At 40.1% G+C, this 27,312-nt stretch overlaps 1 protein-coding gene across 1 annotated transcript in view; it reads left to right on the top strand.

The window, feature by feature from the left end:
* Positions 1-3,381: 3,381 nt before the first annotated feature.
* Positions 3,382-27,312, top strand: part of LOC144520337 (acid-sensing ion channel 1-like) — a 44,954-nt gene continuing 21,023 nt past the window's right edge. Inside the window, exons 1-2 of the mRNA XM_078254008.1 lie at positions 3,382-3,743; positions 10,662-10,857. Of these exons, the coding sequence (XP_078110134.1) occupies positions 3,382-3,743; positions 10,662-10,857 (558 nt within the window). The remainder of the gene's footprint in view (positions 3,744-10,661; positions 10,858-27,312) is intronic.

Here is a 27,312-nt window from a genome sequence, read left to right as displayed (position 1 = left end):
ACTACACTACAACATTACTATTCTATATTATAAGGAAAGGAAAAAAAAAACAATAAATCATTAATGTAAAAAAAATGTAAGCAAAGCCAAAGATTCTCTGTTTTCAACTTCTCAAACGTGAATACGTCCTGATTTAAATTTTTTAGTCTTTTTAGTCTATAATAATAAACGGTTTATCTTTAAGTTTTGGACTGTCGGTCACACAAAACAAGCTTTAAATATGTTAACTTAAGCTCTCACTGTTCTTTATAGTCTTTATAGTAATTTCATGGTTCACATTTTATAGATTTTATTTAGACATTTTATAGACCAAACAATTAATTGATTAATCATAAATATATAAAAGATTAATCAATAATTAAAATAATTATCAGTGGTGGTAGTGTATATTACACTTAGGAGCTCAGTACAGTTTCACGTGTTGTTTTTCAATCAGGCTGTGACATGCTCCGAAATACTATGGCAATATTTTTTTTTCCCAAAGTAAATACTGAATTGGTTTTTGGTCTGACAGTGTGTTGAATTTTTGGTATTTGCATTTTATTCTATGTCTTAATACTGTACAGGCTGCAGGCAGTGCTGCTCTGTCTCCATCTCTTATAGTTGGCATATGTTGACGCAGTCTGTTTATTTTGAGTTGCCAGATTTGTCTGGGCAGTGGTCGCTCAGTCTGTATTTGGTTAAAGGCACACTCCACCCACCAATTGTACACATGAGTTTCAGTTTACTCGTCATGACAGGAGCACTCTTCAGCCTGTTGAAGCAGTATATAGTCTTCTGCACACACAAAACTTAGGCACATGCTTAAATTCCTCAGAAAGACAGAGGAAAGAAATGCTGAATGAGAGATCGCATTGACTTACAAAGCTAGTGGAACAGAGGCTATCCCTGGACGTGACCTAATGACTTTGGATGAAATACGTTATCACGTTGCATTATGGGAAATGTAGGACCCATTGTTTTTGGAGCTTGCCTCATATAGGAGCACTAAAGGTCAGGATACCCTGGCCTCTAGTGCTTTGATTTTTGACCTTTCTTTCTTTAATCCATTTCTCCTGAGACCCCTAACTTTATGGAAGCGTGATACTAAATTGCTGCTGTACCCATTTATGTATTGCCAAATTGTCTACCTCTTGGTGTCTGATTTAATCCAAATATATCACAGTAGAGTGTGGCCTAGACATACTGTATCTGTAAAGTGTCCTGAGGTAACTTCTGTTATTATTTGACACTATAAATAAAATTGAATTGAATTGAAATACAAACCCCAAAGTTGGGACGTTGTGTAAAACGTAAATAAAAACAGAATGATTTACAAATCCTTTTAGTATATTCAATTGAATACACTACAAAGACAAGATAGTTAATGTTCAAACTGATAAACTGATGTTTTTTTTTGCAAATATTCACTCATTTTGAATTTGATGCCTGCAACACGTTCCAAAAAAGCTGGGACAGGGGCATGTTTACCACTGTGTTACATCACTTTTTCTTTTAACAACACTCAATAAGCGTTTGGGAACTGAGGACACTAATTGTTGAAGCGTTGTAGGTAGAATTCTTTCCCATTTTTGCTTGATGTACGACTTCAGTTGCTCAACAGTCCGGGATCGCCGTTGTCAAATTTTGCTTCATAATGAGCCACACATTTTCAATGGGAGACAGGTCTGGACTGCAGGCAGGCCAGACTAGTACTACGAAGCCACGCTGTTGTAACACGTGCAGAATGTGGCCATGTCTTTGTCTGAAATAAGCAGGGACGTCCCTGAAAAAGATGTTTCTTGGATGGCAGCATATGTTATCGAAGGTCACGGGCATTCAATGATGGTTTTCAGCCTTGTCGCTTACGTGCAGAGATTTCTCCAGATTTTCTGGATCTTTTGATGATATTATGGACTGATGATGAAATCCCTAAATACCTTGCAATTGTACGTTGAGAAACGTTTTTAAACTGTTGGACTATTTGCTCACGCAGTTGTTCACAATGTTGTGAACTTCACTCCATCCTTGCTTGTGAACGACTGAGCCTTTTTGGGACGCTCCTTTTATACCCAATCATGACACTCACCTGTTTCCAGTTAATCTGTTCACCTGTGAAATGTTCCAAACAGGTATTTTTTGAGCATTCCTCAACTTACCTAGTCTTTTGTTGCTCCTGTCCCAGCTTTTTTGGAACATGTTGCAGGCATCAAATTCAAAATGAGTGAATATTTGCAAAAAGAAATAATAAAGTTTATCAGTTTGAACATTAAATATATTGTCTTTGTAGTGCATTCATTGAATATAGGTTGAAAGGGATTTGCAAATCATTGTATTCTGTTTTATTTACGTTTTACACAATGTCCCAACTTCATTGGAATTAGGGTTTGTAAATTAAACTGAATTGGTGTTCTTTTTCTTTTCTTTGGCTATAATTTGGATTGTTTCTCCATCAATCTTTCTCCCTCTTATGTAAACATATTGCAGAAGGATGCTTTCCAAACAGTCACTACACTAGAAAATAGGTAGTAGCCTAATGTCTACCACATGCTAAGGAGACACACACTCTCTCTCTCTCTCTCTCTCTCTCTCTCTCTCTCTCTGTGTTTTACTCGGACTGCCAACTACAGTAACTCACAGGTGAACAGCAGGCGTCAGTCCACCCTGCTCTCCTCTCCCGTCCACTGCCGCTGCTGCCATGCAGACACAAACACTAGCGGCGGAAAAGCTCACGACTCACCACGAATAACCAACCGTCTGACTCCCAAACACATTTGATTAGAAAAATTCTCTTGACTTGACCCGAAAATCTGCCGATTTAAAAGGACACGAGTAAAGCGCAGCTACAGAGGAACTCTTAATAAATGAGCTGAAGTGTCAAAAGGATTTCTTTCTCTCTTCGGTCTCCGGGTTTCCTCTTGTTGGCGTGCAGGAATGACGCGTGCTTCACTGGACTCGGCCAGCGAATTCGCAAGCTGATGAAACACTTTGCCAATCCCTTTTCTTCGCTTTACTGCAACCCAGCGAGAAACCTGCTAAACATCACAGTAGTGTAGTGGTGATGGACCTTCGTTTTGACATCTTGGTTATGCATGGGTTTCAATTACCATGCTTTTGCATGCCTGCTTTTGTGAAATGCATCACTTCTACTCGCAATTCCTGCTCGTCTGACTTTTTTAAAGAGCGGCGGATGCTCAAAATGTGTCTCCATCTGTCTGCATGAGGGATGGCGACCAAACCGCGCCAAGTCCAAGAGTGGTTATCTACACGTTCGCACCTGTTCGGTTGGATAACGACAGTTTATGCCACAGGTGAATTCATTTCGGCTCAGTTTCTCCTTACAGTGTTTTGAAGCTGTTTTTCTGACTCCGGCATTCTGATCGAGCTTGTTGCACAGTGGCAATGGATCTCAAAGTAGAAACCGAAGAAATGGACACAAATCAACCTCCACCAATAGAAGTTTTTGCGCACAGCTCGACTCTGCACGGAATCTCTCACATTTTCACATACGAGCGGCTCTGCATCAAACGCTGCCTGTGGGTCGTGTTTTTCTTGGGGTCTCTGACCTTCTTGCTGTACGTGTGCGTGGACCGGATCCACCTCTACCTCGAGTACCCGCATGTCACCAAACTGGATGAGGTCACGACCCCGAGCATGACGTTTCCAGCGGTCACCTTTTGCAACCTGAACGCGTTCCGCTTCAGCCAGGTGACGCGCAATGACCTGTATCACGCAGGGGAGCTGCTGGCCCTGCTCAACCATAGGTAACCACTATAACCACACTGTAAATAATTTCCCTGTAAAATAACAGTAAAGAGCTGGCAGCAGGGACGCCAGCAGTATACCGTTATTTTTACGGTATTCATACGTAAAATGACTTTACGGTATATAGTACTATAATATACTATAAAATACTATAATTTACAGTAGAGCTGGCAGCAAAGATGCCAGCAATATACAGTAATTTTATGGTATCCATAGTCTGTAAACCAGAAATACAGTATATTTCTGTATTCACACTGTTAAATGATTTCACAGTCTAATACAGTAAACAAATAAATGCAACATATTTCTGTGATGTTTTGGAAATTACAATAATATTCTGTTTAGGTTTTACTTTAACTTATCACAGTTTACCGTAGACAGGCACAGTAGATAATACAATAACTAAATTGAACAGTTTCCTAAAATATCAGTCTTCATTGCAATCAGTATTGATTCCAATGGACTTCATTATTCTCAGGGCTATAGACAATTGCTTAAGATATGCATTATTGTGAATATTATGCAAAATAAGCAATAAAAACTTCAAAATCAAATACCTTGATTTCAAAGAGCAATGTCAACATGAATACTGCTACTTTCAAAAAATGGAAAAAAAGAAAATAAACCCTGTTGGAAAACGCTGACAAGAGATTTCTAGTAGCAAACAAAAACAGCCTAGTAATGTCTGCTTTAGTCTATGGCATTAAACTTCAATTCTTAAATTGCTTGTCAGAGACTGTCCCAACCCTTACCAACCCTTAAGACAAGTTTGAACATTTACCAAATTCTTGTCATAAGTGATTTATCTTACCTACAGTAACTTAAGCTTTACCTTGAATAACACAATGGGTCTAAGAAAAGGACCAAGGCAACAAATACACATCATTAGCAATATTTGGTAAACTACATTATTAAGACTATTTAAGGAACATTAAGACCTTTTTGATTACACAAGTAAGAACATTCAGCATACAAGCATCTTTGGCACATTTTGGGGGAAAAAATGCCCACAAGCAAGTGTTTTTCCTCTTAAAATAGTCCTGTGAGTTAGATTTAAATGTCCTCAAAAGTCAATTTAAAAGATTTACATATGGAATCTGCAATATATTCTCTGCTGTCTGTAAAAATATACTTTCATAATAACATTTTGAACAAATGCAGAATTGGCAACATTTGGAAAACAAACTTAAGAACATTTGGAAAATGTGCATTAAGGCCATTTTGAAACTATTATAGTACAGTAGAACATTTTGACAATATGCATCAATAATATGCATCAATAAAAACATTTAGGGATGAAACTGTAAGGTAGGCGCCTGTGCCACTGTGTGCTAGACTTGCAGGTTACCTCTTAAAATGGTCCTGTGAGGTAGGCTTGTGTTTTTACGTCTTAGTTCTTGTGGATCCAGGAGAGATGACTAAAACTTTGGTAGCTGCTGTTCCTCTCTGCAGCATTATTCCAGTGTTGCCACTGTCAAACAACAACAAACAATCATAATCATAATAATAAATATTTTTTACAGTTTTTTTTTAGAATTTACAGTGTAATGCTATTTTCCTGCTGCCTCCATCTGCCGATTGGCCTCTCTTACTGGTTAACAAGTGTTGTTCCTTGGATGCAGACGTTCGGCTAATGTTACCAAAATTAAACAAAAAAACACCCAAAAGTAATATTGTTTTGGCTATGAAAATCTAAGCCTCACTGATAAATGACATGTTCAAATCCCAAGCAAGAGAAGCTCCTGAGCATCAGTTTGATATCAAACATTCTTGGCAATATGAATAAGATTTTAATTACCGTTTAATTTGTAGATGCAAGACCCGATGGATGTTGATGAAGAACACTCGATGATGTGTAGCACGTCATCTAAATTGTGCGTCCTCTTCTGGAAAATCTCCTATCCAAATGATGGTTCCTGAGGTCCCTCCAGGAGTTAATAGCAAATGATTTCTGTATTTTTTTTTAAAGAAAATTGACCAAAAGCAGTAGCCTCAATTTAAAAGACTAACGTATCAAACTTCTGACCGTGCTCCAAATTCCCCAGTCAACACTCAGTTTCCAAAAAATACTGTAGTGTCCTGTAATTTAAAATATCAGTATACTGTTTAGGGCCTCTGTCCTGTTGCTCCAAGTTAAGCAGCCCACAATGCATTGCTAACTACAGTACTAAACTGTTTAACATGAAAACAGTATTTTAGTGTTGAAACTTGGCTGTAAATTTACAGCAATTGCTAGCGTAAGGTATTATAATCGGAGAACGGCAGCCGTCTTGTTGGTGCGATTGAGGGCTCTGGATACTGGAGCTGGCAACCTCATCCACTGTATGCACAGGAGGAAAAGATGCAGAGAGTCTGCTTCCTTTGATTACGTCAAAGTGAAATGGCAGATGCTCTGGGTATCTTTGTCAGTTATGCATTTATATCCTCATGTTTCTGTAACCTCAACAGAGCTGTGGAAAACTCCACTCCTGCACATTAAATCCACTTTGTTTCTGAGCTGTCAAAGATTTTACTTCTTTGGATAGTTTAAGTTGATTAAGATCATGCATAGGGCCAAGAGGCAGACGAGAAAGAGGAACGATCTCGGAGAGGGACTGTGACTAATCCTGGCTTTAAAAGTTCTTTGATAAACATGTTGCTCTCCCCCTAGTGTTGTAATATTGTTCCAAATGTCAACAGAGGCAGCGATAATGAAACAAATCAGCAATGGTGTCATTCGCTACATTTAGTGGCCAGTGTCTGTCATTTGAGGGATCAAAAACTCGGCTCAGATGATGTGAACCTCTGACAGGCTGTCAGTTAAAGAGATCAAGGACAGGGCTCAGTAGCATACAGTGCTGAAGACCTCTGGTGGCTTCGCTTTTATGAGGATATACAGCCAACTTCTATCCTAAATCTTTAATGAAGATCCCAGACTGAACGCTAAAATTATCTTTTTTTTCTGTGATGCTGGTGTGACTGATGATCAACATTTGCCATCTGGATTTTTTTTTTTACTTAATACATATACTAATATCACATTTCCAGGCAGTGGTTCACAAAGAAAACTCTTCAAATTGGGAGACCAAAGCATAAATGGGGCTGAGCTTCCTTCTCCATGTACACATCTCAGATCTTACACTCTGAAGTAGCTCATTATCCTGCCTCCCTTGACAAGGTAGAGAGGCGATGCAATGGCACACTTAGCTGTTATACCCCCGGCCAGAAAAGAAAGTGCTTGTGGCATGAAATCCATTTAAAACTGTTCTCCGCCCACTTCCCATGTTTGGAGTCACTGGTCTGGGAAATGTCTTGTGGCATGATATTTAAGCTGCACACATCCTAAAGTGTAAGCCTTCGCTGATCCCGTCGGCTTGTTCTTATGGGATTTTATCTCATAAGTGCCTTCTTGGCTTGTTTGTCCTCTACACAAACAATGGGGAGCGAGGGCCTCTCCTTAATTAAGTTCTCTTTCAGTCAAACAAAAACACTCCCAGCCTCTGCCATAATGAGGCTTAGTCTAATCTTAATGTCACAAAATAATCTATGAACTAATTTACTAAACCTGAATGAGGCTAGTTATTATTGATTTGATGTTTGAATGATTTCAGTTAGAGTGTTAAAAGTCCCTTTGCCCTCAATGAAAATGAAAAACAAAAAGGGTTGCTGCACCTACTTCCAAGTTTTATAACAAATGTAATAGTGACACTGTAATTATACATCATACATTACCAGCTCTTGCTTAAATAAAAGTGCATCTCATTCTTATTCATGTAATGCATAACACATTGCAGCTATAGTATGTTACACAAAATGATCAATAAAAGACCATATTCATACAAGTGTGGCTCCATTCATATGAGAAAATTTCATTTGAGGCAGTGTTCTGAAAAAATCAGCTTTTTGGTGAGTTCAATAAAATGGTGACATTTTTAATAATAGCACAGTGGGAGATCACAGCGAGGGTAGAGGTTGGGTGCATTTACAGCTATTCTGCTCTGTTTTGATACGACGCAGCGTGGCCAGATCTTTGTGAGCACCATTAAAGGAAAGGAAATTTCCCAGTGCCACTGATAACGCTGGGTGGATTTGTGTTGTCTGGCTCCCCACTCAGTTACTCGCAGGTAATTCTTAAAGTAGTAAAAAGAGAGAGAGAGAGAGATATAATGACTACAGCTGATAATACAGACAAAATGAAATGTCACAGAAGTGTAACTGAATACTAAGCCATCAATAATGTGGTGATATCTGGGGCTTATCTGTTATCATGCAAGAAAACCATTGAGAATGTATCATTAGTAATAAGTCCATGATGAAACATGAGGAGACATTCGTGGTTTGTTTCAAAAAACAATCTAATCAATTTATAACATTGTATTACTTCGCTGTTATACAGCCTTTACTGCAAGATCAGGAAAAGGCAACCTAAACAACTCAAAACAACAATATCATATAGCCAATAATACAATGTGGATACCAAATATCAAAAATAAACCTCACAGTTGCTTCTAAAATGTCTTAATTATACACAAACACGACTAACAGTCTACAGCCATGCTAGCTCTGCTAACATGCTGATGTAATTTTTACCATCGTAGTTTAGCATGCTAACATTTGCTAATTAGCTTAAAGCGGCTCTAATCTATATTTTTATCATAACAATGTATTAAATGACGAAAATAATGGGACAGTGTGAAAAGGGTTGATTGAGTTCAGACTTATTAAAAAGCTCTAAAAGCCCAGTGAACACTACCTGCTCAGCACCAAACAGCAGACGTACAGACACAGTTAGCTGGTGAACATAGTAGAGCATTTAGCTGCTAAAGAGCCAGATATTTTCCTGAGGAGTTGGAGACCAATAACAGAGCCAAAAGAGAGTTAATATTGGACTTGCATTCGCCAGGTGGACAGAAACACGACTCCAAATGATATGTTAATGATAATGTTGCTCCGTAATTGCTGGATGTTTAAATAGGCATCTGTAACAAATTCACCATATTAACCTAAAAAGTGATGATATGTCAAAGCATACCTGCCAACATTTGGTTTTCAAAATCCGGGAGATTTGTGTGGGGGATGGCGGCGCAACCGGGCTTAAGTGTACTGTAAGACGAGCTGTGTTTTAATGTGCTGGGTAATGTCATTTTTCCCGCCGTGTGCTACATTAAAATCAATGCGACACACCTTACAAAAAGCGTGGAGGTTGTCGATATGAGGTAAGATGCATGTAAATTGTTGCGCTCAACACTGTTGCTATATTTTGATTTCTTTGCAGGAACACCGCCTTCACCTGCCATTTTTATCGGCTCGCTTTTGGGTCTGAACTTTCCGCGAAGCTTGCGCAGAGCTCAACTGTGCAACTGGGTTATAGGTTGCCAGGTTGAGGTGACAAACAGGTTGAAAATTGTATGGTGTATAGATTGTGTGAATAGGATGCGTTTCATACAAGATCAGGCAACTGGTCACCATTAGACAAACATATTGGTCCGATTATTTATAAAGGAGTTTGGGCCATGCAAATTACGGGAGTTTCCCGGGAGAAATAACAAACCGGGAGGGGTCCGGGAGATAGGGCTAAAAAAACGGGAGAAACCGGGGAAAAACGGGAGTGTTGGCAGGTATGTGTCAACGTTATAGTTACAGCTTTTTTTTTCGCTGCCCCCAAGTGGCCAAAGAAATCAGTAAGTACAGCAGAGGCAAATGGGAATGGTATTAGTTTTGTAGGTACTTGGTCATGAACCAAAGTACTGGACAAAGAAATTTTGACTTTATTATTGCACTAGAGGAAATTAAATTTGGTAAACACCAAGTGATAACTCATCCTGAGGGGGACATGCATGTCTGTACCAGTTCTTGGAGGTTTATGCCTCGACGCGGAGGTCCAGGGTTCAAATCCGACCTGTGACGATTTCCTGCATGTCTTCCCCCACTCTCGCTCCCCTTTCTCAACTAGCTGTCCTGTCAAATAAAGGCGGAAAAGCCCAAAAAATAATCTTTAAAAAAAATAATAATAATAATGGTGGCAGAGGTAACTAAAGGAAAAGTCAAAGCATCATAATAAGAAAACATTGTGTTGGAAACATAAATGTCTGTACAAAATCTTGTGGTAATCCATAATGTAGATATTGAGATATTTCTCAGGATAAGTGAAAACATTGACCTGCTAGTGGCGCTAGAGGAAGAGTCACGTTATTACCAAAGTCTCTAGGATTCTTCATCTGGGGACCATGAATGTTTGTACCAAATCTCATGTCAATCTGTCACGTGGTCAAAGTCAAAAGTAACATGATTCCCAAAAAAGACTTAGAAATTCCCTTTAGTTTTTACCTTTTAATATTTTAGTCAGACTTGCTTTAAAGTTTTAGAATTCATATGACATTTTAACTAAATGTTCTAATGACCAAAACAATCCAAATAAAACATAAACAAACATGTTTCTTCAAGTTAAGCTAGACTGGAGTTGAAATGTAGCCTGAAGCTGCTGCATCAACAGTGAATGGACGACAAGCTTTATGGGCCCGTACAGCTCTTGTCGGAACTTTATTATGTACTGTACAATAAAGCGTTACACTCTGGTAGTGCTATCAGTTCAGAGCCAGAAAATGGCACAGAACAACCATATTGTACATTTTCACTGTCTGTGTTCTGTCTCTTGTGATTCATTCTGGACTGTATTATTTTTAAGCTTTGGCTGAGAGGGGCAAAAGTTCACAGATAAAGACTCATAAACATTCCTGAAGTGTGCCGAAAAAAATCTTCCATGGCTGAAATTCATTTTATATGAAGTCCACTTTATCATCCGGCAATGATTTTTCACTGTGAAGACGTCCTGTTCAAGTAAATTCATCCATTCATACCAACCTACTGGGTATAACATTTGCGCTTGAAAAGTATGAAATATTTCTTTGACCTCTCTTTCTGTCTGTTTGTTTTTTCAGGTATGAGATCAGGGACATACATCTTGTGGAGGAGAGCGTCCTGGAGAGCCTAAAGGTCAAAGCCGATTTCCATAATTTCAAGCCACGACCCTTCAACATGCTAGAATTCTACGACCGCACCGGCCACGATATCAACGACATGCTGCTCGCCTGCCACTTTCATGGCACCGAGTGCAGAGCGGAGGACTTCAAAGTGGTAAGTTGTTTGCCGAGAAGATTCCATCCGATCATGATTAAAGGATAAGTCTGGTGATTGTCAAAAAATCCCGTTGAAGACCAAAACCAACAATGAATTCATCCTGCTAATAAGTATTGCCTGCGTTGCCAAAGCTTGAAATAGCTTGTTCCTCTTATTCCTATTAAATTCAAACTAACATTTGAATTCTTCAAACTTTTTTTACTTTGGCCTCTGAGTGGCGTTTCCCATAGCAACAGATGACTGACATTTGAGAGCCACCATAGCGCTGTAAAGGTTATTCATGACTTTTGCCTTCTTTTTTCAACAAGCTCATGTAACCATCTGAGGTAGTTGAGTGCAGCACTCCATATAAATATAGCAAATTCATATGAGTCTATCCTCTGAATGAACATGCTAGTTATTGAAAGGCTATTGTAAAGTGTAACAAGTAGATGTAATTCATTTTACAAAGCTAAATTAGTCATAAAAGTGCTCCCGGTAAACAAGCTGCGTCTGAGCCGACCGTGACAAGCTAACTGTTACTGACTGACCAGTACGTATAATCTACTCCTATCCAGACAATAAATGACAGCACATAAATAGACGCAGGCCTCCTGTACATCATTTCTCCACCAAACACATCACAATGTTGCTGAACTCCTTAACATCAATTTACACCACTATTGTTGGTAATTTACTGTTAGCGATTTAAGAAATCTGTCCCTCTACAACATGTGGGAGGACTGGTGTCGTACTGTTATTACACGGGGAAAGATGAAGCTAGTTAGCCTATCCTGGTAACGTTAGCACTGATTCCCACTAGACCCTCCGTACGTAAACCCATGTGTTAAAATCACAGACAGGATAAGAAAGAAGTGTCGGTCCAAATCCGGCACTGAAAAAAGTCCTCAACAAAAGCACAATTTAATCCTGTTTGAGTAATGTTTTCTAAAACATTACAGTGCCCAGGTGTTTTAGGATTTTTTTGAAAAACATATTGTTGTGTCCTGTTTTTAAAGATTTGCATCTACAGTGTATTTTATTCTGTGATTGAAGAGTAGAGTAGAGTGCAGACAATGCACACTGTATAAATCATAGGATTATCTATTTATAGTGAGTTAAAGAATGATGAACCCCCCGAAGCAAAGAGAGCAAACCTCTGAGCGAAGTGAAGAAAAAGACATGTAGTTTTCTAACCTGGGGATACCTGCTGTGTTTTTGTCTGTGGATGCTGCTGGTTTCAATCGAAACCCTCTCTGGCATAAATATGTCACAGTAGGTGTTGTTGTGTGAACATGTATGTCTTTTATCAGGGACGTGCACAGACAGGGCAAGGGGAGGGCTCAATGGATATATGCAAATAATTAATAAATAATTATATATTTAAAATATTGTTTAAACAAAACATTAAACATATTAACACAACTTACTTTTAATGACTTCCTTACCAATTGATTTTAATTCCCTGACACTCACGCAACTGTTTCATACTCAACAGATTTCTACAAAATAATCAGTTCACACAGAGGCCTTGACCTTCTTTAGTATTCACCAGGTTTATCACAAGAGCAGGCAACAGCAAAGGAAACTATGCCACAATGTGCATGTTTTCTATGCTACTAGTTTCACGTATATATTCATAAAAACTGACTGCACCAAGGAGAGGGACATAGTTTCACTAATAATTTGTTTAATTAATAACAAAAAATCTAAACTGAAAAAGGCTGTTGCTGGTATTTTGTAAATTTTACAGGAAAAAACACTGCAACAATAATGAAAAAACAATGTTAGTATTATATGGGGAGCCTACAATCAAAATGATCAAGTTACTTTTTAACGCAGGACACTTTTTTCATGTAGTGGTCATTTTTGAAATTTTGTCTATTTTGCTGTCAAGTCTTCTTTAGCTCTAATGGAAAGAAAACTTCCAAAATACACATTTAGATGGTGTTTATTTTAGGCCTACTACCCTCCATCTGTAGATTTCTTCTGAATGAGCCAAACAAGCTAATGTGCATATTTACATTTGGATATAACATTTCAGGGGAAAAGACTCTTGATGTAAGTCATTAACTGGGGAAATTCTGTGGTTATATGTTTTAGTTATTTTCTTTATCCCATTCACCTGCAGTGCCTTGTCAAATGAATGCAATTTTAATTAATGAACGCCTAATTTTCATATCAAAGGGGCGAATGTGATGACATTAGACACAAAATGTACTATATTCACCTGTAGTGTCTCCATTAAGTACAGTCCATTAGCCTGTATGGCTGTGATATGTTGTCTAAGCTAAACCTTAGCTAACGTATTACATTAGCTAGTAGCTTATGCATGTTAGCAAGACACAAGTTAACTATATTTGCCTTTCTTTCGGCCTGTCTGTGTGTCAGATGTTGTGTGCACTCTGCTGCAGGGAGACGCAGAGGGAGAGAGAGGGAGAGGGAGGGAGAGGGAGAGAGAGAGAGAGAGAGAGACAGAGACAGAGACAGAGACAGAGACAGAGACAGAGAGAGAGGGAGGGCATCGGAACTGGACAAAGTCTCATCTCCCGACATGATATTTAAATTTTTTATCTAATAAATATATTTGTTTGGCTCAAACAGGAATATATATATATATATATCCTTTTCATTCATTTAAAAAATAAAAAAAAAACATTGAGAAAAAGGGTACTTTTCAATACAAAATTAGATTTACACGTCTATGATTGATTCTTCTTTTTCTTGTTTTATGATATATGTTTTGAATCTGTGCCGAGAAGTCCTTGTTAAAATGTATGATCAAACATTCTTTTGAGCTTTTCATTTATTTCTTTGGATCCCCACAGCTCTGTGTAAATATTTACATCTACCTTTTCATCTTTTTATTATAATTTTCTACTTACAAAACAAGGCTACATTGTACAGCAATATCCTTTTGAAATTAAATCCTTGTGGAGAAGAGATGTGAAATAATGCATTGGAGCTGGTCAAAGAAATGTGTTTGAAACATTATACAGTATATATGTGTGAGTGACTGATGCTCATGTGCGTTTTCCCTGCAGCAAAAAGCAGAGGCTGTAATGTCTCTGCCATTAAAGCCTGCTGTTGCTGCTGGCGCACCCAAGCACTGTTGCCAGCGGTCACTGACATCAGACATGGTTTTTAATTTGGAGCTGAACATTGATCATTCCACACAGCAGCCTCACTGAAAAGATTGGATTAAGTTTAATGGTCGTTTATCTTTTCCACGGAAGATTCCTGTTCATCTTCAGTGGACATCTGTGGTTGTAGATCCTCTTGTACATATTATAGCATCAAGTGGTTCTTACTGTGATTTAAACAGGAGAGCTGACTAAGAACAGGCTGGCCTAAGAGATTTATTTTTGGTGTTGGAACATTAATACACACATTCATACACCAACAAGGAGCTCTGCATGCAGCCACTTATTGTAGCAGCTGCACTGTTTTGATATTTATGCTTATGCTCAGAACTGGTTGGTTGTAGCTCACTTCAGGCGTAATAAAGGAGGTTTTGAGGTTGTGGCTCCTATAAACTGTTGAACACATGGACACTGTAAATATGTTTAAAGCTCAAGCCCTACCTGTTTACTCTTTCTTTTGTGTATGTAGTTTTTCATACTTGTATCGTGTTCATAATATATGTCAAGTCAATTTTATTTACAGAGCCCAAAAAAACAGTTTTGCCTCAAAGGGCTTTATAATTTGTACACCCTCAATTTTTAGTCGCTCGATTCAATGTCTCTTGTCTTTTTTCTACTAATAAACGTTTTTTGCACCAGACATTTTGACATGTCACAGTAGGAAAAGCACAGGTGTAAATAATAAAATTAATCATGGCCGAACTCCATTTAGCTGCTTCACTTTCAGGGTCCTGCTACTGTGCATGCTGGCTCACTGACTGGGAACGGAGCCATCGTTAATGAGTTGCTCCTGCTATGACAAGTCAAAATGTCTGCTGTGTAAAAGGTCTATTAAGATTACGTGGACCAAGACCACCTTTCAACCCACCCACCAGAAAAACAACAAGGCCTTTAAATTAGTTTGCTGTCTTCAGAATAAGAAGAGACAAGATGAAATCCCTCAAACAGAACAGTCCCTGAGAGGTGAAGATTGTGGTACTCTGGCACTTCAATGATGCAGTAGTTCTTGGCTCTTCTCCTAAACCCAAACATTGCATTGTGACTTTTTCCCCTGATAGGATTTGAGACAGCCTTCTGGTTCTGAGCACATGCTCCCAAACATTTGGTTAGTGCTGCCTCAATAATTCATTCCAGCAGTGGAATATGAAATGCACACATATTAAGCATGTAAATAGTTGTTTATTGTGTGTGTGTGTGTGTGTGTGTGTGTGTGTGTGTGTGTGTGTGTGTGTGTGTGTGTGTGTGTGTGTGTGTGTGTGTGTGTGTGTGTGTGTGTGGTCCTAACACCCACTCAAGCATCTTATTGACCTTTCCCTGTTTTTGTCTACTTTGAGGGGAATGGATAATTCATGAAGTAGTTAATTTATGTGGCTCACAAGTCCAAGACCGCTTCTTAAACTGTCCCCACCTCCTCTGAGCTCTCTGCTGTAATGTAGCAATTTCTCATCTCTTTGAAGAGCAGTGCGGCATTCAGGAAATTGCATCTGGCCAGAACATGGCAGCAGAGAGGTGTTCCCCCTGGAGAGGTTTAAGGCCTTTATTTCTCTCCTCTCAACTAACCCTTTGTTATCAACATCACCGCAGCTCCAGAAAACTGGAAAATGCACTTCCTTTGAAGACCGTCTTTGATGCATTGCATTGTTAATCGTTTCATTGTTTCATTTGCAAAGTGCGTGATGAATAAGAAAAGGGGTATATCCCAACTGACTGTTCTTTGTGCAAAGATCAAAAGAAGAAAAAAAGAGGCTGATAAGAAACTACTTTATTTCAGGCCAGTTTGTGATAAGAATACAGATTCAGCACTCAACTGAATTGACAGAATCATTTTTTTTTAACAATACTTTCATACGTACTACCTCGAGGGTAGACTTTTCCAATCCATGGCACGTACAGAAAGTTGACAATACGTTGTCATCCCCTGTCATAGAATTACAAATGTTCACATTTTTCCGCATCTTCACAGCTAATGTGTCCTCCTCTGCTCAGGTAGTGTTTAATATTGTACCAGTGTGATGAAAAGTAGCCCCCAAAAGGAAATTAGATACAATATTTGTTTGGACAGTTGCATCCAAAAAAAACAACCTACAACCTGATTGTATCCAATTAAAATTACTGCGTTGTCTTCTAAATAATTCTTATTCTTCCTACCAAATGTTTAAACCAGCCTCTCATGGCACTTGGGGAGATGAGAGCAGTAAGAGCAGCTAAAAAAATCAGCTGAACCTTACTAAAAAGCTGCTTAAAGCTGAAAGGGGCTGCAAATTCAGGTGATAATTCTCTGTCGTTTCATCACGCCGAGTGACTCCTTTCACATTGTCATTGTTATCATAGTAAAAATATATATTATAGCTACTCTAATAGTTCAACGCTTTGGAAAAAATAACATTTATTCGCTTTCTGGCAGAGAGTTAAATGAGAAGATTGATACCACTCTTAGACATGAGGGTGGTGTCATTCTTCTCATCTAACTCTCCACCAGAAAGTGAAATCCCCAACATGTTGTTTTTCTCTCATTGATTGTTATTACATGATATTCCTCTGTTGAGTGATTTAATTGTTGTATAAGGCAGTAAAAAAAGAAAACCAATCAGACTTGTGTTCCTTCGCTCAGAGAGCACTTTGAGAAATGGATAAATGGCATTAGCAGTTATTACGGAGTTATCGAAAGCACCCAGCGCTCCCCTTCTGCTCCTCAATAGTTGCAGAGAATCATCCCTGCTAATTGGACTCAGAGGTATTTCTGAAGTAGACGGAACACTGTGCCTATTCAAAAACCCACTCACCAGTGAACTCCAGTAAAGTAGAACAGAGCTAAGAGCCCCACCCGTGACATGTTCCCTTGGTCTGATGCTCGGCCCTCTTTTGTTTGTCAAACTCAGACTTTGACAGCTCTACCCGGGGAATAGCTGTTTCTGCGAGCTCCCAGCACACTGTCGTGACAGTTGTGTTATAATTTCTGTACCCTGATAGCTGCTGTCATGTCTCAAGAAGGCAACATGCATTTGTAGATTTTGTAGACAAAACGTGAGACATGCTTTGCCTCGGAAAAGAGACAAGACAGCTTTGTGGTATGAGAATCACTGCATTTTGTATCACTTATCATTTGCGAGCTGTTCGGTTGTGAATGTATAAGGAATTCTGTTTAAGAAATACAGATATATAACCCGTAAAAGACCATTTCTGCATGTTTTAGCCCGTTCACTATAAATCCTGTATATCTTAATTACACTTCTAACGACCATTTCCCAAAGCATTACAGTTTTAAAAGCATCACTGCTCACAGTTACATATTGCAGCTGAGATAGAGTAACGTTGACAATAAATAAATAAAAACGTAAAGGTGAATAAACATTTGCAGTGATGGAATATTTTTCAAGTTTCAAGAAGTCTATTTTCAAACTGTACTGCCATGAAATGAATCCAATGGCTGTCTGAAAGGTAGACAATCAAAAATGTATGGTATGAAAAATGGTCAGCAGTAATGTAAAATATACCCTAACCCTCTAGGGGTGGATTAAAACATAAAAAAAAAAAAGTAATGGTCTTAAGCCAACCTGAACTCTCTAAAAGCAACCCAGAGGGTGACGATGAGCTCAGATTTCTCTGACAACTCTGGCCGTGTTGGGAGATGGAAAAGAAACAGAGTCCTGGGGGGCAGGGGGAGAAACAGCCCTTCTTTCCTCTGGCAAGAATATACTTAGGCTTGCATTTCCTCTGGGTTTTGTGGCCTGAAGCGACAGATGTGAAGCACAGCCACCACCCACACCGCCCAGTGGCATGTGGGTCAGCACAGCTGCGCTTCACATTCTGGCTCCTGAACTTGTCGCATCCTCCTGCGCTGAGTCAGCAAAGTTATGTCATCCCCTGGTCACAGTGTTTATCCTCATTTTTTTCATCTCTCCCTCCTTTCTCAAGCAATCTTCTGCATTCCCCCTTCGTCTCAACCCCTGTGCAGTACATCCCTCACATCAGTCCTCTTGGGCATGACAATCCTCATTATGTTTTCATCTCTCTCTCTCTCTCTCTCTCTCTCTCTCTCTCTCTCTCTCTCTCTCTCCTCCCATGACATCCCCTTTTCACCCTCCGGCTTAGGAACCCTGAGATTTCAAAAACAAGACAAAAACAAATCTTGATGAAGAGAGAATAAGGTGGAGATATCACGTACATAGGAAATCACTTAAACAGCCTCTTAAATGTATTCCCACTGGGATAAACATATGAACACACTTTGAGGATTAAATTAATATAACACAGTGCTGAACGCGGGGTATTTAGTGCTGACCACTTCTGAAGACTGATTGAGGGGCCGAGTAACCACATTACCCAGATCAGCAGGTGAATACTCAGGGCTCATAATGGAGAGTAATCCTGTACTCAAGCCAACTGTCAGCAGCGAGACTGCCATACGCAGCAGGAGAGCTCAAGCCAACTTTATCGAGCGCATTTTAATATAGGAACTTCAATAAACATTCACCTACCTTACATCCCCGCAGATTAAACCCATCATGCATACACTTCAAAGCTGTTAAAACACAAGTCTGCCAGCATGTAACTTCAGTTATTATGTGAAACCCCAAACTCAGAGAAGACCTCTGTAGTCAAGTTTCCATCCAAATGTTGCACAAATTAAAAAACAAATTCCAGAAATTGTAAATGAATACACGTTTCCATGTTTTTGCCTGCCACTACTTTTCGTCACGATTTATTAGCTAAGCCTGTTTCCATTACACCTAGTCACATTATTTTATTGATACAACAACTTTTCCAACTCAGCCAAGCGTAAAAACAGCAATGTTTTGCCTTTTTCTCCTTCAAAGTTTTAATGTTTTCACTCTGTTTCGCACTTTTTTTTTTAATGTAAAAATTTAAAATGCACATAAAAACTATTGGAAACGCACTACCTGTCTTTTTTTCTCTCTTTTTCAATTTCTGTCTCTTCATCACTTACTTTGTTTCTTCTTGTTTTATGCCATTAGAGAATCCTTTCCCTTAAGACCAGAGAAACTGAGGGTTTAAAGGAACAGTAGGGGGAAGTGTAGTGTCATTAAGTGCAGATAAAAGTAGAAGGAAGGATGGAAGAAGAGGCTTGACGTTTTGTCACAAAAGGCAAAAATTATATCAGCTTTCAGTAGGAGAGGGATGGCCAGATTGATCATCTGCAATCACTGAGCTTCAAAACATCACCAGTTGTTTTAGCATACTAAGATCTGTTGTGTAGGACTAGATGTTGATATCCCTCAATGAATGCGTACTTGAGGCACAGATGAGACTCCGTGGGATGGTCAATTGAGTGATGGCACCCTTTGGGTTGTCAAGTGGCCACCCTCCTTTTTGGGTGTTTCGTTGATAGGCCCACGACACCTCCAGAGGGTTCAGCAGTGAATCCCAGCGTCCCAGGTTCACCCCTAGATGCCATCAACTCACTTGAAGGCCCAGGCGGAGTCCTTTCTTTTTATCCACAACCACTGGCTCCCCTTTTCAGCAGCCCTAGAGAGGTCTTTGACTGCCTGCCGGTGGGACTTCCCTCGCACTCCCATCTCCCTGAGTAGCCTGGATGTTGAGGTGGCTACGAACCCTCTGCAGCCTACTTCCAGTGGGCGTACCTTCGCATTCCAGCCTTGTTGTTGCGCATCGGCAGCCTTTTCCGTTCGTAGGCCTCCTCCACTGCACCCTCCCAGGGCACGGTGAGCTCGATGATGTAGACAAGCTTGAGTGAGGCTGACCATAGAACAAGGTCTGATCACAGGTTGGTAGCTGCGATCTCAGCTGGGAAGCAGAATGTATTGTCCAAGTCTGCCAGCAGCTTCCAGTCCCGTGTTCTGCCCAGCTGCCCAGTGTCTGGTCTTATGGTGGTGAGGCTGGCTTGACCCTCGCCCTCCCGAACAAATGGTGTTGGCTGCCGGGGGAGGAAGGGCATTCACACTTGTCCGTCGACTTTCCAGCACTGCTGCAAGACACTTTAGCACCTGGTTGTGCCGCCAGGTGTAACAGCCTTGGGTGAGGGTGGTCTTGCATCCCACTAAGATGTGCTTCAGTGTTGCTGGACTTGGACATAGAGGGCATGTGGGGTCTTCGGCATACCACAGACTTAGGTTTGCGGGGGAAGGCAGGACATCGTAGGCAGCCCTGATGGTAAAGATTGCCCTGAATGCCTCCATCTCCCACTGCTCCATCTGCTCAGTTGCAGCCAATGGGGTCCTCCCTTTGCCGTAGAGCCCAATGCTGCTGAGGCACCTGGGAAGGCCAAGCCACTTCCTCACATATGAGCTGACCAGTCTCTCCAGCTTTTCCACCTTTGAGAGTGGGACTTCATAGAGGGTTAGCGGCCACAGGAGACGTGGAAGTAGTCTGATAGCCTAATCATTACTTTCAATGCTTAACTCCCACTTTAATAACCCCAAACAAATCTGCAAATTTTAAACCCCCGAGACATCTTATCCCATGTTGTTAAATGCGGACAGCCAAACAGCGTCTCCATGACTCCAGCTGATTTCGAGACGGACCAGTAATGCTGCTCAAGCACGCTCTATTTGCTCGGCCTGAGAGGAGGGAAACACTTTTTTAGAAGACATTTTGGACCGGGGAGAGGGAGGAAGAAAAAAAAAGAAGCACAGCAGGGCTGAAAATAGCTTGGGTTGTCTGCACTGCTCTGCACATGGTTTATTTATCCTGAGGATTAGTGCAGGTGACTTGAGGGCCGGTCTCAGTGTGGGCTAAAGGCAGGCTCACGTAGGACTGGCTGTGACTCACACTGCTGGATGGAGTTCAAGAGGAGGAATGATGCCGCAGTTCAGACCGCCAAGCTCCTCTGTACTCGTCTGACACCAAATCAGTGTGTTTCCAGAGGCTGGCTGGGAGACACAAAAACCTCTGATAAATGTGACAGGGAGGCTGGTAGTCAGTGGTGGAAAGTAACTAAGTACATTTACTAAATGCTGCTATTTGCAAAGGATACAACAGTTGGGTCCTCCGAATTCTGTAAAAGGAGGCCACATTTGTGGACCGCATTTAAAGAAGCCTTCGAAATTTGACTTTTTGGTCTATGACCCCTTACAAAAAAGGTGTCTAGTTCCTTCCTTCACATTACCCCTGTCCTGGCCTCTTTGCACTGGCTACCGGTTAAATTCAGGATCCAATTCAAGATTCTTGTAATTACCTACAGAGCTATCAATGGTCAGGCAACGGCTTACATAAGTGATCTGCTGCACCCTTATGTTGTCAGCAGATCTTTGAGGTCCTCAGATCAGAGCTTATACTGGCTGTTCCTCGTATTAAGCTGAAAACAAAGGTGACAGAGCTTTTGAAACAATCGCTCCTAGACTGTGGAACACTTTGCCACATGTTTTAAGAGTGACTGCATTTGTTGAAATTTTTAGTCCGGCTGACTGTATTATTTTGTATTTACACTTTTGTGTTTTACTTCAATTTATTATGCTTTTTATGACTATTGCCTGTGAAGCACTTTGTGACTCTGTCTGTGATAAGTGCTATACAAATAAACTTTACTTACTTACTTGTTACGTTCAAGATGTCTATGAGTTGTTAGCAGTTTCACCAAAAAGAAATTTCCCCTCTGTACTTCCCAGATGTTTTCATTTAAATAACATAACATAAGGCACAACATGTTAAATTATCCAATATTTGGATGGAGTATATTTACATTGTTGTATGGGTACTTTTACTCAAGTAAAGGATCTGAGTACTTCTTCAGTGCAGTGTGTTTGTATTAGGTGGATCAGGATGGTTAAAATCTTGATGACATGATGCGCTGTGATGTGCAGGCAGTTATTGTTTAAACTCACTGAACTTTATGTTAAATTAAAAACAGGATTGAATGTTTCTACGGTTACCATGTTTGACTCAATCACAACACTTTTTCTTTTTGATGTGAATGCGGCAGCCATGAAAACATGACATACTGGATTTTATTATTTCTGTCACTATGAATGTGATATTGCTTTAATGAAGCGCAGTAACACACAGATGCAGAATATATGAGTATTGTTAAATAGAGTGGAAAAAATGAAGCTACATAACAGGAATTTAATAGAGACAGGAACATTTTTGTGGTTTAAAATAGGTTATCCAGTCAGGTGCACAGGAATGCACACACACACACACACACACACACACACACACACACACACACACACACACACGTTCCTTATAATCCTGTATTGTCAGGAAACATGCACTGTAAACACAGCTGAATGATAGCAGACAAGGGCTAAACCTGTAAACAATCAAATAATCCTGCCACAGTACTAACAACACTGACAGAGACACAAACAAACAGAGAATGCAGAATAACCTGCTTTTATGTCTTTTTTTTTCCTTTTTGTGTAAACTGCACAAAACTGTGTGCAGACCGACGGGGGCTCAGTGTGTGATAAGGTCAGAGAAATGGACGCAGGGCAGGACAAAGTGAGAAGAGACAGATGGGAGCAGTTGTAATGACAGGTGAGGATGTAGACTGTAGTTAGTCACTGTAGGTGTGAAACACGGTGCAGAAATAAACTGAAAGAGGCAAGGACAAACGGATGAAAGAAAGGAAAATGAGCTGGAGGCATGTTATTGAGAACAAAAAATTAGGGTTATAATGAGGAGGTTTTGAATGGAAGGAGAAAGCGGCGGAAGATGGGAACAAGTAGGGAACATGAAGGCTCTCTCTGCATGTCTTACTCTGACACCACTATAATGACTATGTGTATATGTGTGTGTGTGTGTGTGTGTATATATATATATATATATATATACATTTTTTTTTTTACTCTGCTGTGATTGCTGTCTGTAGTTTGGTTTTTGCTAGTTTAGGTTTAGGGAACATGAAGGCTCTCTCTGCATGTCTTACTCTGACACCACTATAATGAATGTGTATGTGTGTGTGTGTGTGTGTGTGTGTGTGTGTGTGTGTGTGTGTGTGTGTGTATATATATATATATATATATATATATATATATATATATATATATATATATATATTTATTTATTTTTATTTATTTTTTTACTCTGCTGTGATTGCTGTCTGTAGTTTGGTTTTTGCTTCTATTGATTTTCAGGGTTTGACTACATTTATTCATGTCTTGGTTAAAATGAAACTCAATAAACACAGTGTTTAAAAAAAAAAAAATGATCCTGCCCAAATTTTCTCTGCTCATATTAAAATTCTTTTTTATTATTGTCTGAGGGAAAGTAGGATATATTAATTTACTTGCCAGTAAGTTCAGACACAGGTGCACACATGCAACACACACACACACACACACACACACACACACACACACACACACACACACACACACACACACACACAAACACAAACCTACACACAGATAAAGAAGAGGCAGTGGCATTCACAACAACAGTCGCGGCCTCCCAGAGAACAGCCGGGAGACTGATTAGTATTTCCTGGATGTGCTTTTGCACTTTTATATCAACCTTAGACTGGCATTTCCAGCGCAATTACTGAGCTAATCAGTTAACCAGCACTGGCCTGCAGCCTAACTTTAGGCAACATTTCTTTCTGCCGGTTTGCCTTTTTAATGTTTCTGTGGGAAATAACGGCACGTCTGCACCACCGTCTCATGGTGTATTGTTGATTGGTTGAGACCTTGGCTCCTCTGGATGCTGCACTTTCCTGAAAAATTATCATTGTGACATTTTGTGATTATTGCACAGCATACAATGCAGACTCACAGGAGAGTTGGGTGACAGATAGAAAGACATTTACAGGCTGACAGGGAGGAGGAAAGGGGAAAGAAAAAGGACAAAATGGCCAGGCAAATACATAGCAATACACCTGCTATGACATAGTTGCATCCTCTAGCAATGCTAGAGTATGCGCATCATTTGCTAACAGCTAGCTATTTGGGACCAGGCTATTTTCGGATACAAAAGAGTTCACTCTGAAACTTAGCATACATTGCTGATTGAAATGTTTGAGATTGCTACAATGTAACCTCTCCGGTCTCTCTTCCTTCATCTGCTCTTGAATGTTCTGAGAGCAACAGAGAGCAGGCTGTATCCAAAATGCCGTTCGGTGGTGTAACAATTATTGGTGGTCCCGTCTCAATACACCACACAGTGTGTACATGACTCACTACTATCAGTGGCGTAGGCAGAAATAGTATTTTGGACGGGCCAGTACAAAAGTGAGTGGGTCACTCACAGATAAGTCATCTTCTTATTTAATGTGGGCAAAATACAAACGCGTTTCAGCTAGAAGCCATCATCAGTGTTCACCATTTCTTACTAAATAGGAAGGTGACTAGGTTAATTAAATAATAATGCAAGAAGCATGAAACACGTTTTACTTTATGTTACCTCTGTGAGGGCCAGCACTCAAACACACTCCTCTCTCGCTGATGGGCTGTCAGCTCCGCTGGGGAAATGTCTGCACATGCTGTAGAAAAGCTTGTCCTTATTTACACTGTATTCCATCCAAGAAAACTGTCCATACCATTTTAAAGAGAAGCCATTGTTGTCGCGGTAACTTTTAGCAGTGCATTGCTTAACACATGCATGGTACATTGTCTAAAAAGCCAGCTAGCTAACATTAGCTGCTCAAGGCAGCCCAGAGAGTCTGCTTGTTACCATAGCAACCAACTACGTCCCAAGGCTTCCTAATTGTTTGATCCTTGTTCTATGTCCGTTTAAACAGTTTCGTTTTAATCAGAAGAGAAGACACATTAAACACACACAACTAGTTCTGTTACTATTTCTTGACGCGCCTGCTGCTAATAAATATGTCCCGTCAACACTGCACTTCCTTTGGTCCTCAGCAATACACCCGCCAAGTGTAAAAGCGATGAGATGAACGGTTGCCGAGAAAATCGAAAGACAGACAGAGACTCCTTCCATTTTAGTTAGATGTCTGAAGTTTAGACCCAATTTAAAGATCTCCCAAGAAGAATTGTTGAATTAAATTTCTTTTTCATTAAGTGCAGCAGAATTCAAAATAAAAGTTAATAATTTTGACCTGATTAAATCACAGACTTATAGGCACTTAGCAGGTGTCCCACACACTCTCAGAAACTTCTGCTGAAAATGTTAGTATTTATTTTCTTTTGTAGCGTGCAAAATTTGTCTTGGTGTATACTGTATTTAGTGTTGTAACAATGTTCTTATGCTGCCCTCTTGGCCGGGTCTCTCTTGAAAAAGAGATTTTGTTTTAATGAGACTTTCTTTTGCTTAAAGCTGCTCCAATCAGTATTTATATGTATAATATGAAAGTGGCTGCTTGTAGTGACAAATCCACCATTTAATTCTGCATTTCATCTCAGCTCTACAGAGCGTCAACATCTCATTGCCCTGCAACTTAGCTGTTTTTGCTCACCTCTCTCATCAAGGTGGTTTTCGGGATGCAGCAGGTGGATGTTTTCAGCAAAAAAGCTTTAAATGCCGACTGTACACTGTCCAGCACCAAACAGCAGACAGACTAGCTGGTGAACATAGTGGAGCATTTAGCAGCTAAAGAGACAGATATTTCCCTCAGGAGTTGGTGGAGAGAAAAATCTGCACTAAAAGAGAGTGAATATTGTACTTACATTAGTCAGGTTGACACAAACGAGACTGCAAATGAATGCTAATGTTGCTTTGTGTCTGCTGGAAGTGAAAATACTGAATCCCTTCAAAAGAACTCGTAACTATGTGTTTTGTAATTCTGCTTGCTGCCATAGAACCTCTTCTTTGGTCATCTATTGATTACTAATCGTCAGACCCCAATGGAATCTGTAGATTTTTTTAACAGTTTTTTTTAGCAGTGATCCAGAATGAAAATCTGCGGAATTTAGACTGTTTTTCTGCTAGGGATTCTGAGTTTTAATTTATTTTATTTGTTAAAAATCTTTGGATTATGCCTCCACAGATTCCGTGTGGCCCTGCTGATCATTACAAGTACTTGTGTGCGTCTTTCAACAGAAAGATTACACCACAATTTATTCCACTTAACCTCCTTCTGTACAAGATTTTAAGAAAAAAAAGAAAAGGTGTACCTTATTAACCCCTTTTTTCACTCCGTAATTACACACACACACACACACACACACACATAAGCCGCCTCCACATGATCCGCAGTAAAACCACGAGGTTACAGAGCAGAGAGGTGAAGCGCAGCACAGATACGCAATCATTGCTTCTGGAATTGGTTGCACCTTGAAAGGTCACAGTTGAAATTATTTGAACTTTAAGCGCAGCGTTCAACGACAATTTTCTCTCCCCATAGGAAAACAATAGAATGGCCAGCGCATAGCGGTTTTACCGCAGATCATGTGTAGGTTAGCCTACAAATCTAGATGCACCCTAGCGGCAGCAAATGTAATTTGCAGCCAGGGTCAGTCTAGCAACTCTCCGTTGGCTTGCGAGCTGGAAAAACTAAATTCTGGTCAGGCCAGTCACATCGTGTGTAGAGTTGCTGCTGCTGGCGAACAGCGGTCTTTTGAATCGGCTTTGGCGGCGACTCTGGAAGACTTTGAGTTAAGCACTGAAGTCATTCTTAAAAACCTAGCGTTGCTCTGGTTGGCTATGAGTGCAGAGGGAATTTGAAAGACAACCGTTTATCCCGCCCATTGGCTTGCGCCCTGCCAATGGTGAGTTCCCAGACCCAACATCTTGATGTGGGTCTGGCTTGTTAGGCTATGTGTATGTGGCTTTAGGCCCAAAATACACACATGCACACACAGCACATATAGACATGAATTATTGTTATACTGTAGAGAGATGTCGAAGTGATGTGGCTGCCATAGTCAGGCGCTCCGAGCAGTTCGGGGTTGGTGCCTTGCTCAAGGGTAAGAGGTGAACTGGCACCTCTCCAGCTTCCAGTCCACACTTCATTCTTGGTCCGAATGGTCCGAACAGGCCACCCTTCCGGTCCCCCAAGCCAAGTCCCTATAGACTATATTTTTCATTATTCTTCACTTTATACACTACTGGTGTCAGATGTTGAAATGCCTCTGGATTGAAACTGAGGACAAATATGTGGGCTCATCAGAGATGTAAAACAACTGCTTCTTTCATCAAGGTGAGATACATACAGAGAGATGAGAAATAATTTGTCCTTTTTATCTCTGAATAACAAACATCGTTGGCATGAATGAACATTTTTTCTCTGTTTACCTCCCACACAGTCACAGTAAATATGATGCAACTGTCCTCTTTATATAATGAAATGAAATTAAACACATCCCTCATGCCACCATGCATTGACATTAGGTAAAACAGGCATTACCACTTAGTGAGTGATGCTCAGACAACCACCCAGAATAGAGGACATCAGTCTCTGCAGTGAGGAGAATGACAGGTATATCTGGAAAAGTAAATTGGCTTTGCTTTC

This window comes from Sander vitreus, chromosome 7, assembly GCF_031162955.1.
Source record: "Sander vitreus isolate 19-12246 chromosome 7, sanVit1, whole genome shotgun sequence".
Classification (NCBI taxonomy): domain Eukaryota; kingdom Metazoa; phylum Chordata; class Actinopteri; order Perciformes; family Percidae; genus Sander; species Sander vitreus.
Note: the sequence above shows the minus strand (reverse complement) of the source record. Positions and strands in the feature narration are given on the sequence as shown.